The 18943-nt window shown below is 39.1% G+C and overlaps 1 protein-coding gene across 2 annotated transcripts in view; it reads right to left on the reverse strand.

Moving 5' to 3' along the window:
* Window positions 1-1309: 1309 nt before the first annotated feature.
* The window catches only part of mib1 (MIB E3 ubiquitin protein ligase 1), a 183633-nt gene continuing 165999 nt past the window's right edge, over window positions 1310-18943 (reverse strand). Inside the window, exons 16-21 of one of the 2 annotated variants that reach the window (XM_041190600.1) lie at window positions 14837-15018; window positions 13341-13533; window positions 12633-12711; window positions 9678-9764; window positions 6326-6426; window positions 1310-1629 (exon numbers count right to left, since the gene is read on the reverse strand). In XM_041190600.1, coding sequence (XP_041046534.1) covers window positions 1489-1629; window positions 6326-6426; window positions 9678-9764; window positions 12633-12711; window positions 13341-13533; window positions 14837-15018 — 783 coding nt within the window. In that variant the 3' untranslated portion in view covers window positions 1310-1488. Of the gene's footprint in view, window positions 1630-6325; window positions 6427-9650; window positions 9765-12632; window positions 12712-13340; window positions 13534-14836; window positions 15019-18943 lie in introns of both variants that reach the window. The other variant, XM_041190599.1, reaches the window with a different exon arrangement.

Here is an 18943-nt window from a genome sequence, read left to right on the forward strand (position 1 = left end):
TATCGCCACTGCCTTAAAAGATTTCAAACTATTTCCTGTCAGTTCAGACACCCCCCACCCAAAAAAGCATCTTAAACTCTGGCTAGCAAAGGTTTCAACTCTTTTCAATTAGAATTATGATAAACCTCAAATGTATTTTGTTACTTTTGCAGCACACACTATTACATGCCATCTTACTACCTTCACTGATTTGAAATTAAGTCTAAAGAACCGCTACTTTTAACATCTGGCCCAAATTTTGACCAAATAACCCAAGCCAAGAGGCTACTAAAGCTAGGTATTCTAACAAAGCCAATCATGTTCCTTTGGAGCACAATCTACAAATTGCTTCAGAAACACAAATAAAGGTATTTTTATAATGGATGCTAGTTTTATGCAGTAAAATTGATAAGAATATGGCAGTATTAAAATTCCATTGCACATAAAAAGTCTAGTTTAATTGTTTAAAATTTTCCATACTATACAGGATAGCACCCAGTTAATTTTCTGAAGTATTATTCAGCTTAAACAACACAATTTGAACACCTGTACGCAAGATAAGTTAATGCAAAGATTAACTGAATTGGTGAATTCTGAATTACAAAACCAATTTAACTTCACATGTTTATACCCGAGATGCTGAACTTTAGTACAGAGAAGAAAACTGTTACCTGTATGTTTAAGAAATTAGTCTTAGCTGATGAGATGTAAACTATAATGACTACACATGTGTTAAGCCCATTAACTACAGAAAAATAAGCAAGTAAGGCTGGGCAAAGATGTTTTTGGTAACTAAAGTAAAATTTCAGGAAGTGATGCATACCTTTTGATGTTGTTAGTGTGCAAGACCTTATTTACTGCTTTCTTGTTTTAGTCAAAGAGGCCTTCCATCTGCCATAGGAATGCAATCAGGTGCACCAGGAGCTAAGCTTAGAGCTGGCAGAATCACTCCAAGGCAGATCTTATCAATAAAGCTTTTTGATGACTGCTGATAAAGAACGATACATATTTAAGATAAAAGCAAGACACTGCAGATGCTGGAAATCTGAAACAAGAACAGAAAATGCTGGAAAAACTCAGCAGGTCTGACAGCATCTGTGGAGAAAAAGACAGAGTTAATGTTTCCAGTCCCGATTCTTCTTCAGAGCTCTGAATAAGTCATACGGTCAGAGTCAGAGCCCTGAAGAAGTCATACGGTCAGAGTCAGAGCTTTGAAGAAGTCATACGATCAGAGTCAGAGCTTTGAAGAGTCTTACGGACTGGAAACGTTAACTCTCTTTCTCTCCACAGATGCTGTTAGACCTGCTGAGTTTTCCCAGCATTTTCTGTTTTTGTATACATATTTAAGTTCTTTCATGTTATAACATTATGACATGGAAAAGACTTGAGTTTAGGATCCAACTGTTTTCGCCCAAAACAGAAAAGAATGACCCAAAATAATTTATTTGCAAATATGATACAGGTGTGGTTGTTGTAGTACTCTGCTTTGAATTCAGACAATACTGTTGTTTAATACAGGAGAATCCTGCGTTCTATGGCTTTGCGGCAGATAGGGCATTCACTCATTCGATCACCACAAAGCTGACATGTCCCATGTCCGCAGAGGAAGATCATGTTCTTCAAGCGATCCAAACATACAGGGCACATGGTCTGAAACAGAAAACACCAAAATTACTAATAGTTGTCTCTACTCCAGAATATCAAATACCCTGTGAGCATTTTGACATAACATTACTTTAGCAGTTTATCTTGCATAACATCCCATTTATTGGTATGTATTGGGGTTATACCATGTACTGGGGTTATAGCAAAGTGACTGTGCATAACAGGAATTCTGTTGCACATGTCAAAAACTTAACAATGAAGGCTGAACAAGATATTTGCCCAAGTATTAAATGTGTTAAATTAGCTCAGTTTGAACTACTAATTGGTTATTGTCTATTTTGATTTTACCGTGTTACAGCAATCTACTTTCTCCTGCTTACTGCATCAAAAATATGCAAGGGCTTCTCAGAGGCAAGATGTACTCAGTAAACCAAACTAATCCCATACCATTTTTAGCCAAACCAACTGAATGCCGCAAACATTTAGGCAGAGATTACTCAACAATAGTACTATAGTAAAAAGGGACAACATTACATTACAATGGCTTAAACAACCTTAATGAAACATGGGGCATGCAGCAGTCATATCTGAGATGTATATTAAAGAGGCCTCATACATTGCTCTAAATCCATGTTTTCTCAGAAATGCATATCTCTGTACATTTGGGGTGGCAGTGATTTTAATTCTAATTTGATAATGTATATGATTTGCAAGTAGATATAGTCTAGAGAAATGCTTAACCACATATAGCTACAAAACTGGTGGTTTTTTGCTACTTATGAGTCCAGTAAATGCTTCAATTTTACAATTTTTAAAGAAGTTTCAATATCAAACTTGCTACTTCCTCTTGTATGACCTACATGGAGATCTGTCACCATGCTCAAGAATCTCTGAAATAAGTTCTAGAGAAATCCACACAGGTTTCACAATGGCTCTCTGTCTCTTCTTTAATATAACAGCCTCTTTCTGTATTGACCTCGAATTGGAAAGTATACACTTTCTAGCACTGGGCGTACAGCCTGTTTTTGAATAATTATTTCGGGTGCAGGGTAGCAATAGCTATATTGTAGAAAGTTCTCCTCACTGTATAGAGGTACTGTTAGAATTTAACAAGTTAATAGCTCATCATGATCTCACACTGGTTGCCTACTGCTTATCCAGTTCAGACTATGCTACCATTGGGGCATTGGTTTGCAGGGTTATCCCTATTCATATCCCATTATAAGCTAGGATGGGTTGCTCAAACATCAAGTATACTGGTATTGTTGGAGCCAAAGAGATCCCAATTACTGTCCCCTCATTCATATGACAAGTCTTTAGTTTGTTAACGTACAATTTGTGACAATAGGTTTCAGCCCTTGCTAGGCAGACAGCAGTTACAAGAAACTCTTCATGACCTTTCTTTTATTCATTCATGCGATGTGTCCGTCGCTGGCTAGGCCAGCATTTAATGTGCATCCCTAAATGCCCTTGAGAAGGTGGTGGTGAGCTGCCTTCTTGAACTGCTGCAGTCCAGGTGGTGTAGGTACATCCACAGTGCTGTTAGGGAGGGGTTTCCAGGTTTTTGACCCAGCGACAGTGAAGGAATAGCAATATACTTCCAAGTCAGGATATTGAATGGCTTGGAGGGGAACTTCCAGGTGGTGGTGTTCCCACGTGTCTGCTGCCCTTGTCCTACAAGATGGTAGTGGTTGTGTGTTTGGAAGATGCTGTCTAAGGAGCCTTGGTGAGTTCCTGCAGTGCACCTTGGAGATGGTACACACTGCTGCCACTGTGCATCGGTGGTGGAGGGAGTGAATGCTTGTCTATGTGGTACCAATCAAGCGGGCTGCTTTGTCCTGGATGGTGTCAAGCTTCTTGAGTGTTGTTGGAGTTGCACTCATCCCGGCAAGTGGAGAGTATTCCATTGCATTCCCGACTTGTGCCTTGTAGATGGTGGACAGGCTTTGGGGAGTCAGGAGGTGAGTTACTTGCCACAGGATTCCTAGCCTCCAACCTGTTCCTGTAGCCACAGTATTTATATGGCTAGTCCAGTTCAGTGTCTGGTCAATGGTATCCTCCAGGATGTTGATAGTGGGGGTTTCAGCAAAGGTAATACCATTGAATGACAAGGGATCATTCTCTTTTGTTGGAGATGGTGTCAGGAAGATACAATAATTCTCATATTGCTATTAGAATTTATTGTAAAATAGTGGTATTTATTTCTGTGTGTGTGTGTGCGCGCGCATGCCTGTGTGTATGTGTGCGCGCGTATGTGTGAGTATGTGCGAGAGAGAGAGACTTAATTGGATTAAAGACAGCTGTTCTGAAGGCTTTGATGTAAACATGGGGGAAATTTAGAATGTGAAGTGTAAAAGGGCATTTGTATTTTTAAATAAACTAGACTAGATTATTTCAAAGGAGTCAAATGTGTCACCTAGCCAGGTGAAGTTTAGAAACAGTGTGTTTATTTTTCCCAAAGATTACTGGTAAAACCTAGTGCTATGAGAGATTTTTATTATTAGGAAGGTAAAGTCCAATGACATAGTGAAACAATGGGTATTTGCATTCAAAGGGGAAAATATGTATAAAGAAGTGAAGGCTGTGTGTAAGGTGTGAAAAGCTTTCAGCATCTATGCCTCAAGCTGTTGTTTTCAAAGAACTGAAGTTAAGAAAACTCACTTTGAATTTGACTGGTTCAGGATATCACGTTTCTTTGCCTGGGTCTTTTAAAAATGTATGTCTTACCATTGCCTTAACAAAAATGTTACTGGGAGACAGAGTAAGTAGAGGACTTAGAAGTCATCATAGTCATAATTTGTCGATCTATTTATGTATTTAAAGTCATTTCTTCTATTAACGAATGTTTAATCTAGTTTTGTAAAAACCTACAAGATTTGGTGATCTTATTACTAATGAATTCAAGGCATGCATCTTGAAATTTATACACATTGCAAAACAAGTTGTGGCAGTTGTTTCAAGTTTCCTGAATGGCCTGGGGGAACTCATCAGTGAGCAGGGTATTGCTAAGCAAGTGCCGCTTGATAGTACTGTTGCTGACCCCTTCCATCACTTTACTGATGATTGAGAGTAGACTGATGGGGCAATAATTGGCCAGGTTGGATTTGTCCTGCTTTTTGTGTACAGGACATACCTGGGCAATTTTCCACATTGTTGGGTAGATGCTAGTGTTGTAGCTGTACTGGAACAACTTTGCTAGGGGTACGACTAGTTCTGGAGTACTATTGCCAGGACCCATAGCCTTTGCAGTATCCAGTGCCTCATCATCTGCGGCAGACCCAGTCTCGTAGCTATGTCCTTTAGGTCTGTGCTGGTGCTACTGAGCCACTCTTGGTGATGGACATTGAAACCCCCACCCAGAATACATTCTATGCCCTTGCCACCCTCAGTGCTTCCCTCCAAGTGGTGCTCAACATGGAGGAGTACTGATTATCAGCTGAGAGGGGAGCAGTGTGTGGCAACAGCAGGAGGTTTCCTTGCCCATGTTTGACCTGATGTTGAGGACACGCAGGGCAACTCCCTCCCACCACTCTGATGGGTGGGACAGGACGTGGTGGTGAGTGGGACATTGTCTGTAAGGTAAGGTTCCGTGAGTTTGACTATGTCAGGCCGTTCCCAGTTTTGGCACAAGCCCCAGGGCTGAGTTTGCCGCTGTCGTTTCCGTGGCTTGCTAGTCCATTTCATAGGGCATTTAAGAGTCAACCACATTTCTGTGCATCTGGAGTCACATGTAGGCCAGACCAGGTAAGAACAGCAGATTTCTTTCCCTCAAGTCATCAGACTTTTAATTCCAGGTTTTTATTAAATTCAAATTTCAGCATCTGACATAGTGGGGTTCGAACCCAGATACCCAGGGCATTATACTGGGTTTCTGGATTACTAGTCCAGTGACAATACCGCTATGCCACCACTTGTACTGTAATGTACTCATTCCCATGACCACTACATGGTGCTTTCATTAAATCCAGAGTTACACTCCAAATCCAAAAGCAATGTAACTGAGGCTTTACAGGCATATAGTTTTAAAGACTGTGACTAAATTTTGAAATGTAAGCATACTTTTAATATTCAATTTAATTTCTCCACCTATGCTTTTCTAACTCCTTATACCATTATTTAGTCAAGATGATAATCGACCTGCTCCCAGACCATTACCAATGTTGCTTGTATACTGGTCATTACGTTATAAAAATAGAGATGAGGGACACACAATCTTCACTTTCCCCTCTTTACAGAAAAGTACATACATTGATCTGCTCCTTTTCTTTTCCACCTCCAGCAACAGACCCAGCAAAAATTTGTTATATACCACATGAAAAATGATGAAGTATAAGCCAGCGGCCTGCAATTCCAAAGTATGCTACTATACGACTTTAGTATTATAACCTGTTGTGCCAAATTGCTTACTTTTGTGCTTTAAATTCTACCTAATGAATGAAGACATTGCTTTGTTCCTTCCAAAGTTATCAATTTAGAAGAAATGCTAACTTGCAAAAGATGAGGACCGAAGTTGAACTCAAAATAAACAGTTGGTAGTCTGAGAGAATCGTCTGACAACTTTCCAATCAATCTTACTTGTATATTTTACAAAATATATTTTGCATAATAAAAGTAAATTTTTAGCCTTTTACATACAGCAATCCTACTCTTAGCTATCATCTCCCTGAAGTTTTGCTTTCCCTTAAGTTCTCCAAGCAGAAAGTGTAGCTAGACCACTGTTTCATCTTCAGCAGCATTTTACCTGTTCCTTGATATCCTGTAACTGTTGCTGGAGTTTCTGCACATCTGCATTGACGTTGGTATTGTCTTTGTCTCGTTGAAGAGGAGTAATGTTTCCACCACCTGCAATACAAGTAAAATCCTGAAGAGTCCATTTTGCTCTAAGATTTATAATATGGCTTTTCAATGATTAACTCCAAAGGAAACATGACTGTCAATGATCAAATCAAATTCATCTACAAAAAACAATTTGGTAACAACATAAATATTGAAATAAGATTTCTTTACTGAGTTATCTAATATTTCACAGTACTAATGCCCGGATTTCATCCAACCATGATTAGATAGGCTTCCCTTGAAAATGCATAGCAGGGCATACTTTTTATCTTCAAGCTGCTAAAAAGGTCTCTGGTCATGGATTGAAAGACACTCATTATCTCTGCTCATCTCCCAACAATCAAATGAAAGCCTTTTCTACTGCTTCAGCTCATTCCTTACTACTTGTTCAATTCATGCATCAACACAGCAAAGGTCCCGTCAGTCCAGTATCGATTTACAAAACCTTCTTCTCATTGCTCTTAAGATTCTTTTACTCCTATTTATTCACTACTGGCCCCAAATAAGTTTGCATATCTCCAATGCAGGGTTAGAAAAATCCTTCATTTACTCCATTTGTCCCTTTGCATCTGTTGGTTGGCACCTAGCTCTGTCAACAGAATGCTGCTTGAGCCAATTTGGTCATTTGGCTTGATAGTGTTTGATAAGTGGGGATCTGCTAGGCCATGAGGTTATATATTGTAGTGGAAAACAGTTCTGTTGTTGCTGATGGCCTGCAGTGCCTCATGGGTGCCCAATTTTGAGCTGGTATTAATCTATCCTAACATGGGTAGTGGCAGTGTCAAATGATGCGATGAACAGTGTCTCAGAAGTGAAGAGGAGATTGGATTCCACAAGAACTGTGCAGAGGAGGTCAGACAACCAATGCTGTCATGGGCAGGCATATCTGCGACGGATAAATTGGTGAGGGTGGGTTCAAGTAGGTTATACCCTTGTGTTGGTTCTCTAACCACCTACTACAATCCTAATCAGATGGCTGCGTCCATCAAGGCTCGGCCAGTAATGTCAGTGGTTCCCATTCTTGATGATGGACATTGAAGAGCCCCACATAGAGTACACTGTGCCTCTTGCTATCCTCAGTGCTTCCTCCATGGAAGAGAACTGATCCATCAGCTTAGAGAGAGCAGTACATGATAATCAGCACAAGCTTCCCTTTTCCAAATGTACCGTGAAGCAATCAGATGTCACAGGATCCTGAGTCAATATTGAGTTTTCCAAGATAAAAGCAAAATACTGCAGATGCTGGAAATCGGAAATAAAAACAGAAAATGCAGGAAAAACTCAGCCGGTCTGGCAGCATCTGTGGAGAGAGGAACAGCGTTAACATTGACTTTGTTTCTCTCTTCACAGAGGCTGCCAGACCTGCTGAGTTTTTCCTGCATTTTCTGTTTTTATTTAAGTTTTCCAACGGCATTTCACCCCAACCGTATACTGCTGTGCCTCACGTTTAGGGGGTTCACTCTGCCAGTAAAACAGGATGTATCCAGGGATGGTGATGGAGGAGTCTTGGACATTGATAAGTATGATTAGGAAAGAATGATTACGTCATGTTGTCACTTGTCAAGTCTGCAGGACAGCTCCCCCAGGTTTGAAACTAGTCCAGTTATTAGCCAGGGAGACTCTGCTGGGTTGATGGGGATGATGTACCTTTATCCCATCCTGATTCAGTAACTAGGCTGCAGTTCAATTTGGTTTTATTTATATGTTTTAACTGAGCATAGAATTGTACACCAGTCTGAATTCCACCATATCCACACACTCCATTTTTATTCCCTTAAGCAAGATTTTCGATCTGTTAAATTGTGGATAGTTTGTTGCAATAAGCCTGCAATGTGCTCATAATAAACTGCTTGAATTTTCCAAAAATATATTTACTGTTGAATAAATTAATCAGGACTGGGCATAAATTCAGGTTCTGGGGTGAAAACATCTAATTGCAGATCCTCAGACTGACATTTTAAAACAAACCAGCATTTTTGACAGGTATTTATAAATCTAGCAAAATATCTAAGGAAGTTGTCCAAACTAAATTTAACAGAATATGCAGTTGAGTGACTTAAAACTTTTGTCTGCCAAAATTATTTCCATTTAGAGGACATGCTGAAGTTATCAGTGTTGGGTTTTCTTCTACAAGAAGGTGACTGGAAAATTCAAGTGAAGTTGTGAGCATGTCATACATAACCAGTGATAGCAGTTGGACAGTGTCCTATAAAAAACATTTGTTACTTTTGAAGGACACATTTATGCATGAGATGGAGAGTGACATCAGAGAAATGATTATTTTTAGCGGAGACTGATAGAAATAAAAAAAAGGAGCCTTGCCACAACAGATGTAACATCACATAACAAGAACTCAAACCAAGAATGGGAAAAAAATCTCAGTTTAGAATTAAAAAACTGATTGTTCAGTGAGGCATTTCACTCTGTTAAAGGTGCTATATAAATGCAAGCTGTAGTTAATGTTGTTGAATCAGAGGTGACACTGCAGTGATTGGGACGCCAACAACTTGCATTACATATTATTGATGTAGAAAAATTTCCTAAAGCATTTGAGAGAAGCATAACTGTACAATGATGGCTGGCCAACAAGCAGTTAAATTAAATGCATGGGGAATGAATCCAGGAGCAGTGAAAAACTTGGAAAACGTGGGAGACTAATCAGCATGACACACTACTTAGTACATCATGTAATTCATGATAAAATTAGGACTCGTTTGTAATTTGTGGCAATAACAGTAGGAAGGCTGGACTTGCTAATGTGGTCAAGGAGAAGCTAGGATGTGATCTGCTGTAGGGGATGGGAGCAATTTTTTCCTTATACATTATGTGGCAAATTCTCTGTGTTTACAAGTAGTATTCTATCAGAGTCACATGGCACCCTTATCAGTTTTAACTCTGCAGAAAAAATGTTTTTGAAATGAGTTGGTAAACCTTTTCACTTGACTATATTGTGTATTTAAATAAGCTAATTTCAGCCTTGTATTCCTGTTGCAAAAAAAATATTAATTTTGCTTTTCTAAATTGGATTTAATTTTTTTCACCATTTGATAAAGTAGTAACCAAGTTGGTCTCACACACACATTAATACAAGATGTCACACAAGTGAAATGGGATTAATTGTACAAATTAAGGCTCATGCATGCACTTGGTTGAAAAAAATCTAAATTTAAATGCAATGAAAATCATAAGAAAATTAAAAAAAGAATGGATTGTGGTAAGAAGTCACTCACTAAGATCATCATTGGAATCTTCCGTACCTTTCCCACCACAACACATGATAAAAGGCACTCTTCGCTCCACTACAGCCCGGCACTGTACACACTTTTTCATTAGGCTTGCACAATCTAAGAATATTTAAATAGAGTAAAAAAGACTGGTGTTTATATTGTGCTTTTGACTATCACTGGACATCCCAAAGTGCTTTACAGCTGATGAAATACTTTTGTAGTCACTGTTATAATGTAGGAAATGTGGCAAACTCCCACAACCAGCTACATTTTAATGGCCAGATAACCTGTTTTTGTGATGCTGATTGAAGGATAAATATTGACCAAGACATCGGGGATAACTCTCAGGCTCTTCTTTGAAATATTGCCAGGGGATCTTTTATGTTCACCTGAGAGGGCAGATGGGGCCTAAGTTTAACAACTCATCTGAAATATGGCATTTCCAACAGTGTAGCTCTCCCTCAGTATTGCACTGGAGTAACAGCCTAGATTGTTGCACTCAAGTTCTGGGGTGGAACTTGAACCCATAACCCTTTGAGTCAAGGATGCTACCAACTGAGCCATGGTTGGTAATATATATTTTACTTTTTTTTTTCTTTCATAGGATGTGAGCATCACTGGCAAGGCCAGAATTTGTTTCCAATCATTGCCTTCAAGGTAGTGGTGGTGAGCCACCTCTTCAACCGATGTCCATGTGGTGTAGGTACACCCACAGCGCTGTTAGGGAGGGAGTTCCAGGATTTTGACCCAGCCACAGTAAAGGAATGGTGATCTGTGGTCAGCGTGGTCTGTGGTTTGGAGGGGAATTCACATAACTCTACTACCCTTGTCCTTCTAGATAGTAGAGGTTGCAGGTTTGGAAGGTACTGTTGAAGGAGCCCTGGTGAGTTGCCAAGGTGCATCTTATATATGGTACACATTACTGCTACTGTGCATCAGTGGTGGAGGGGGTGAATGTTGAAGGTGGCAAATGGGGTACCAATCAAGTGGGCTGCTTTCCCCCGGGTTGGTGTCACGCATCCAGTCAAGTGGTGAGTACTCCATCACACTTCTGACTTAGGCTTCGTAAATTGTGGACAAGCTTTGGGGAGTTAGGAGGTGAGTTACCGCCTCAGAATTCCCAGCCTTTGACCTTAATATATTTATTCTGGAAAGAACAATTCTCAGTGTTTGTGCTATTGAAAGTTTAGTTTCACCTGACAGAGATCTATTGATCATGGGGAAAGAAAATTGCGTGAAGTGAATAAATGGACCATTATATTTAAAATTGCACTACTATTAATCAATACATTTCACAAATGACCAACAATTAATAAGGTAATTTACAATTTTAAGTTTTCTGAATTCAGTTGAATATTTATTAATCCCAAATTTATTACTCATCACTCGTGTTTCAAGAGGATTTTCTGAAGTGCCATCACAAATGAACTTTTGTCAATAAATACTAACATTATTCTAAAGGATTTATCAATGAAGGGGTTGACAGATGGGGGGAACAGTGGGGGTAAGGATGGTTATCATGACTGATGTGGAGTTAGGGAGCACTCTTGCTCCAAAGGAAGGTGTATTTTAAATAAAATCAGAAATTGCTGAAAATACTCAGTAGGTTTGGCTTATGTGGAGCAGAACCAGACTTACCATCCCAGGTTAATGGTCTTTCATCAACAGTTCTATTTTTATTTCAGATTTTCAGCATCCACCCTATCTTGCTTTTACATTTAAAAAAAAACATTTAAAACAAATCTTGGCAGCAGAGTGAGTAAGGCCTGGCACCGATTTCCCAAGGGGAAATTTTGCAGAGTGGCTGACTTTTAACCACTCTCCAAATTTTCCCGTCCCATCCACAACGATGCCCGTCAGTGTCAAAGCTGGAAAATCCCGCCCAATGACACTTGATCTTGGAATCCTCGCGCAAAGTCACAGGAAATCAAGCAAAATTCTCTAATGCAACAAAAACAAAAATACCTGGAAAAACTCAGCAGGTCTGACAGCATCTGCGGAGAGGAATACAGTTAACATTTCAAGTCCAAATGACTCTTCATCAGAAATTCTCTAATGATTTAGTTATTGGTACAATTCTGAAAAAAACTACGCTTAAGGGTTGATCCTTCTCTCAAGTTAAAACTGGGCTAAGAAGTTTGGGTAGGGGGGTAGTTGCCCCTTGTGTTCATGTTCTCCTTTGGTGCTGGAGTTTCTGTTGCACTGGAGCTTGTCAATTCCATGTGGCTCATGATTTTACTCAATTGCCCCATTTTGTTTTGCAAATATCTGTTTGTTTATCCCTGGCTCAGGTTATGACTCTGGGATTGTTTCTGATCCTGCTCCCCAAAGTTGGAGTTGGTTAGGGGGATCAGGGTTGGGACTGGGGGCATTTTAGACTTTTGGGTTAGGGTCTAGGACAGGATCTAGAGTAGGATTAATGAAATGTTTTACAGGAGGGATATTTTAGGGTTTTGTTTTAGGGTCTGGGCCCAAGCTCAGTGGTTTGCATTAGGATAAGGATTATACCTTAGTTTTGGGTTTGAAATGTAAGGGTTTTGGTATAGGTTTTAGTGTTGGTACTAAATGAAAGGTAAAATAGAAATTCAGGAAAAAAAAACTTTTTCTTTCCTTTTGCACCCAATGGCCCACTTTTATCAAATTTATTGCAACAAAAATGAATTTATTTTTTATTAATTCATATTGATATTATTCATAAAGCATTTTATTTGAATTATCTACTAAGAGATAGAATTTAGTTTGCTATTCATGCAAGATTTACATTATTCTGCTAATATGCACTGAAATAGTTACATAAACATTTGCACGTAACAGTTCTATAAGTTAGGTGAAAGTAGTGATAATATCACAGATTTTTTTTGGTGAGTTGAAACTTCAGTAAAAAGGCAGAATTTTCCAGATATTGCTTAGTTTACATTCACAGAAGCATATAAATACTGGAAAATGTCAATCCAAAGTATTATGAATTAAATGCATTACACTCACTCTCACAGGCGCACATATGACCACAAGGCTGAAAAAGCACTGCTGCCTTCTTGTCAGAACATACTACGCATTCCTCAATCTGCGGGTAATCAAATAGGCTTCATGTTAGTCTGAAAATAAAAAATTAACTAGCAATTCTCTCATTACGAATTAGCTCAAAACAATGCAGTATAAAACCTTATAACTTCAATCAGATTGTAATAGACTTAACGTTTGCATCAAAAAATGTGGGTCAGGAAAGAAATGTAAAATATGATAATTCACAACAGCCTCATCCAATTATGCAAAAAAATCACAATTAGGTGTCAAAGTATATACACCTATTAAATGTAGATTGGATTCATAAAAAAATGACATTTCAAGTTGTGCAGCATCCTAAACCACCAAGATCTGAGTTGTTCCTGCATCCTCAATACAACCAAATTTCAACTTGATTCACATTAAGGGAAAGAAAGTATGGATTGGGGAGATGGAGAGGCAAGACAGAAAATGCCAACTGAATACATATTTAGGAAAGGATGGACTGATATCAATCCATACCAACAGCCCCAAACCCCATTCACCACTGAGGCTAAATTCAGAGTAGCACTGTTGGGACTTCATAACTCTTGCACCCTCACAAAAGTAGAGGGTCCAGGAAAATGTAATTAAGAAAGGAGGGAGGGGGAAAACAAGGATGCAACCCTCAAAGTACATTTTTTTTTTTACCTTTGTTCGAGACTGAACCTGGTCTTTACAGATTAGGCATTTTTTAACACGTGGTGAACAGAGTGAGCAAGTCGCAATGTGTCCACAAGGTCCAAACAAAGTGTCGCGCTTCATGTCTGAACAAACCATGCATTCTTCCAAAGTCTCCGTGTCATTGTTAATCATAGAAGGGCTACGTGATCCGACCTGTCCACTGAAATAAAGAAAACATTTGTTTAACATGTCAATTATAATTGAAGCAGCACCCTGTTGGGATCAAATATTAAAATTAAATCCTCAAATTCAAATCCAATCAAGCACACATGCACAGGGTAGGTGGCCACTCTTCTGAAGATATTGGCCTTTAGGTCACATTTGCCCTCAGGTACATTGTCAAGTGATTTTTGTTTATTTGTGAACTTTGATATGCACACTTCCAATGGATAGTAATCAGCAGTGCTCTCTCTCTGCTGCAAAGGAGAATGTTCCCTGCACAGCACAAACAGGCCAGTTACAAGCACATTTCCCTTTATGCTGTGCCCTTCATGCTGCGCACATGCGCAGCTGCGCTTCTTTCTTAAAGGAACCTCGCAGTGCAACAAGCCAGCCAGCAGCAAACAGACGTTGATGGGAACACTGGGAGATGGCTAATTTTCTACTCCACATCTAAGGGGTTCAAACAGCAACTGTAGCACTTACACTGTCTCCTGATATTAATAAATTCAGCACAGAGCAGAGATCAATTATGGGACCTTTCTGGTCTGCCTAGCTCAGCAAGTCACTGCATCAACACATTCAGCCTACTTCTTTCGCAAATGTTGAGTGTACATACAATCACTATTTTCTTCTCTTAGTCTCGCAAAGGCTGAGATATCAGAAAATGCTACGTGTTAAGAATTTAAAAAGTATTTGAAATGTTATCTGCAGCTTGTGCTGATATGGCATGTGACACCAGTGCACAAACATACTTACTCCTACTTACACAATCTATTTACAAGAAAATACCCTGTATATTCTGACACAATATAGTCTTTCCCCACCTCTCCCCAAATGACCTGGACAAAACTAGAACTTTCTTATGCAGCGAGCCACAAATACAAGTCTATGTCCCACCACTCCTCCACAGCAGAGTCCACAGGTACATTCATTCTTTGCACCAAGGAGATGCTTTTATAGGTTTCATTATAAGCAATATAGGGATGCATTCACAAAAAACCACCAAATAAAATTTTATTAATGTACAATAGCAATAACTTTGCAATATTTGCACAATGACAAGTCTTCATCTTTATCACGGAGTACTTAACCCACTACCACCTGATAAGTTTAATGGCTTGTCCAATTTGCTAAACACACTATAAGTTTGTTACAACAATAAAAATGATAAAAATGGGTAATATTTTTTTTTTACAAAAAAGGTAAGCTTCACAAGTAATTAAAATCACTATACTGTAAGTTGACAAAAATTAATTTACCCTGTGACATCAACTATGCCGAACTAATAGTGGTATACGAACCTGACTTTCTCCTTGTGGCATTTTGCAAGGACCTTACAGAGGTTTGGATCAGGGCAAAGATCAAGTGGTGACTGTCCTTTCTTGTTGCGAATAGCAAGATCTGCTCCATTTGCAGCTAGGAAACAAGCAATAGAAGCAGCACTCTTTTTATCTGCTCCTTGTGTCCCGAGGCCCATAAGTAACTGAAGGAGGAGAAAAAGATTACAAGTTTTCACAAAACATACCCTTATGATCGAAGTGCTAAATTTTTGGAGGCTTCTTAAAAAAGCTGCGGACGAAAGAAATCTTTCCACATAAAATTTGCAGGATTATCATTGTAAAAAGTAAATTAAAGATATATCCAATTTTGTTTTGCATTATTCATAAATTACAATAATTTCCTATAGCTTTAGTTATCAATTCAGGTATAACAGCCATCGTATATTTGAAAAGCCATTTACCACCAATCTATAATTTGGTAAGTTTGTGGCCTCATGTTAAGGGAAATTTCAATTAAAATACAAGATATGGCACAATTGGCATAATCACCAATTTAAGTTTGAAAAAAATCCGTTAGGCAGGTAAAAATTTGATGTGGGTTCATTCAGCTGTCAATTAATTTTTGTGCAAAATAACATGCATTTATAATTAACAGTGTTACTGTTTCATCACCCAAATAATTGCAAGCTAAGACTCTTAACTACTGAAAGCTGTTAGAATTATATTTCAGTACGATTTGTATACCCAATTCAGGAAAAATATACTTTTAGGAATTTAAAACTGCCACATAAAACTTTGCAAATACCACATAAGTTAAAAGGAGAACAAAGTTAATTTGTCCACTGGGTAGACTATTGTATGCTTCATTAGGTTAAAGATGAAGCAGAAGAAAGGTGTGTATGATGGATGCCAGGTTGATAATACAACTGAGGAACAGCCTGAATATAGAAAGTTCAAAGGGGAAGTAAAAAAAAAATCAGAAAGGCAAAGAAAGAGAATAGGCTGGCAGCCAACATAAAAGGGAATTTAATAGAGGCAGAGTACAAAAGCAAGCAAGCTGTGGTGAAACTTTATAAAACATTGGTTTGACTTCAATTGGAGTAGTGTCCAATTCTGAACACCACATTTTAGTAAGGATATGAAGGCATTGGAGGGGATGTAGAAAAGATTTACAAGAATGGTTTCAGGGCTGAGACACTTCAATTACAAGGATAAATTAGCAAAGTTGGGGTTGTTCTCCTTGGCGAAAAGAAGGTTGAAAGGAGATTTGATGACAGCATTCAAAATCATGATGGTCTGGAAAGAGTAGATAGGAAGAAAATGTTCCCAATGGTGGAAGGGTCAAGAACTACAGATTGACAGAAGAACCAAAAGCACCATAAAGGAAAATATTTTTACACACCGAGTGGTCAAGGCAGGTTCAATCGTGGCTTTCAAAAGAGAACTGGATAATTATCTGAAGCAAAAATTTTTCCAAGGCTTTATGGAAAAGGCAAGGGAGTAGGACTAGATGTATGATTCCATGGAAACAAGAGTTGATCCTATCACATTTTTCCTTCAAAAGGAAATAATGGGCTTTAATTAGAGCCAACTCTTGTTACTAAGTAAGATAATCTTAAAAGGCATGCTATGGGAAGAATAACAGGGACAAACAAAGTGGATCAGAAGTTAGCAGCCTTATTAATGAAGCATTTATCGTACATTAAAAACAGGTGGGTTACAACAATTCATTTCAAAATTCATTGCAAACTTCCTATATCAACTTGGTGCGAGTAAAAATGCCATTATGAAAAATGTTCATATTTACTGTGACAGTAGGTAGTGCTCTGATTGGGGTTTTTTTAACATTAATATCATAATGTTTTAAACCATAGCACTGTAACTCAGGAACAAATTTGGATAAATTGCTACCTGTTCAGTAGTGAAGGAAGTTTGCCAGCACAATACTTTGTATCTGTTTTCGCTACATAGAAAAACCTCTTCAAAGTTGAAACATTGGATCATCTCTACTATTTTAAAACTTAGGGCCTCTTTATGTATCAGCTGCTTTTGCAAGCAATACTGTATGAACTATGTCACATTTTGCAATGTACATCACTTGGTTTTGCTGCGTGTTCTCCAATTTGCATGCCCCTCCCCAACCCCCTGCTGATGTTGCACCATCAGGATGAGTATTCCTTTAAGGATTCCAAAAACACTATAACTAAGATGAAGGCGACTTTATGATTGACAAATAATTGCAGATGCAATGACTCCAGAGGTACTTTATCCACATCCAAACTATCAAAGGGCCTGTTACTTATAAACCTCTTCACGTGTCTGGACATTTCAGAGAACTGACTTTGCCTCCTTCAGTTCACAAGATAGGACACTACAACATTTTTTCAGTTGCTCCATAGTGGTCTGCATAATTCATATGGATCAGAAACAGCTCTTGGTGTAGAAGTGAAGTTAATCACAGTGTAAAGTTTTCAAGCCTGCCATTCCTTCCAAGCAACCCCAGAAGATACACCACATTAGGTAACCTGCAATACACCATCTGAAAATCAAGAGAAAGTTGCAATGTTTACAAAACAAAACACTTTCATAATTTCATCAGCAGGGGCAGTAGCTTGTAATCCAGAGGTCTGCAATAACACTCCAAAGACAGGAGCTCAAATTCCACCACGGCAGCTGGAAAAATTAAGCAAATCTTGAATAATCTAGCCTCGGTATTAGTGACTATGAAACTATCAGCCTATCTTTAAAACCGACCTGGTTCATTGATGTCCACTTGGGAGGAAATCTGTCATCCTTAACTAGTCTGGCCTATATGTAATGCAGTTGATTTTTAACTTCCCTCCAAAATAACCGAGCAAGCCACTCAAGTGGGTCAAACCACTACAGGTAAGTTCAGAATAAAAAGAACAGACCACCAGGCATTGGCCAGGGCACACGCTGCTCAGCTAACTTTGCATAGTCCTTCTCACTAACATCTAGGGATTTGTGTCAAAATCGGGAGAGCTGCCCCATAGAAACGTCATGCAACAGCCTGACATAGCCATGCTCACCAAATTATAGCATACATGCAATGTTCCAGACTCTTTCATCACCAACCCTAGGCATGTCGTGTCTCACCGGTAGGACAAATCCACCAGAGGTGGCAGCACAATGATCCAGGGAGTGACCCTGAGAATCCTCAACATTGTTTCCAGTGCCCCTGAAGTCTCATGGTCTGACATCAAACATAGGCAAGAAAACCTCCTACTGATAACCACCTACTATCCTGCCTCAGCTAATGAATAGTACTTCTCCACCTTGACCACCATTTGGAAGAGGCACTGGTAAGGACACCAAAGGCATTCTGTGTGGAACTTTAACATCCATCGCAAAGAGTAGCTCACCAGCACCATAATTGACAGAGCTGGCTGGGTTTTGAAGGATATATCTGTCATTGGGGTAGCAGATGGCAAGAGGACCAACAAAAGGGGAGAAACCTACTCGACTTTGTCCTCACCAATCCGCCTGTCGCAGATGCTGTCCATGACAGTATTTCTATGAGTGACCACTACATCATGCTTGTGAAGACAGATTCCTGTCTTCATAGTGAAGACATCCTCCATGGTATTCCACAGCACTATCACCATGCTAAATCGGATATATTCAGAACAGATCTAGCAGCTCAAAATTGGGCATCCATGAGGTGCTGTAGGTCATCAGCAACAGCAGAAATGTATTCAAGCCACAGTCTCATGGCCCGGCATATTCCTCACTCTACCATTACCATCAAATCAGAGGATGAACCCTAGATAAGTGTGTAGTGTAGGAGCACATGCCATGAGTAGCACCAGGCAAACCTTAAAAAGAGGTACCAACCTAACGAAGGTACAACACAGAATTGCAAACATACTAAGCAATAGGCAGAATGAAGCAATCCCATAATCGACAAATCAGATGAAAGATCTACATTGTAGCCAAACAGTTGTGAATGGTGATGGACAATTAAACAACTAATGGAAGAAGGAAGCTCAAAGAACATCCCCCATCATGACCTGATGACAGAGCCCAGCAAATCAGTGTAAAATACAAGGCTGAAGCATTTACAACCATCTCTAGCCAGAAGTGGCAATGGATGATCCATCCCGGCTT

Source organism: Carcharodon carcharias, chromosome 6 (assembly GCF_017639515.1).
Source record: "Carcharodon carcharias isolate sCarCar2 chromosome 6, sCarCar2.pri, whole genome shotgun sequence".
Taxonomy (NCBI): Eukaryota; Metazoa; Chordata; class Chondrichthyes; order Lamniformes; family Lamnidae; genus Carcharodon; species Carcharodon carcharias.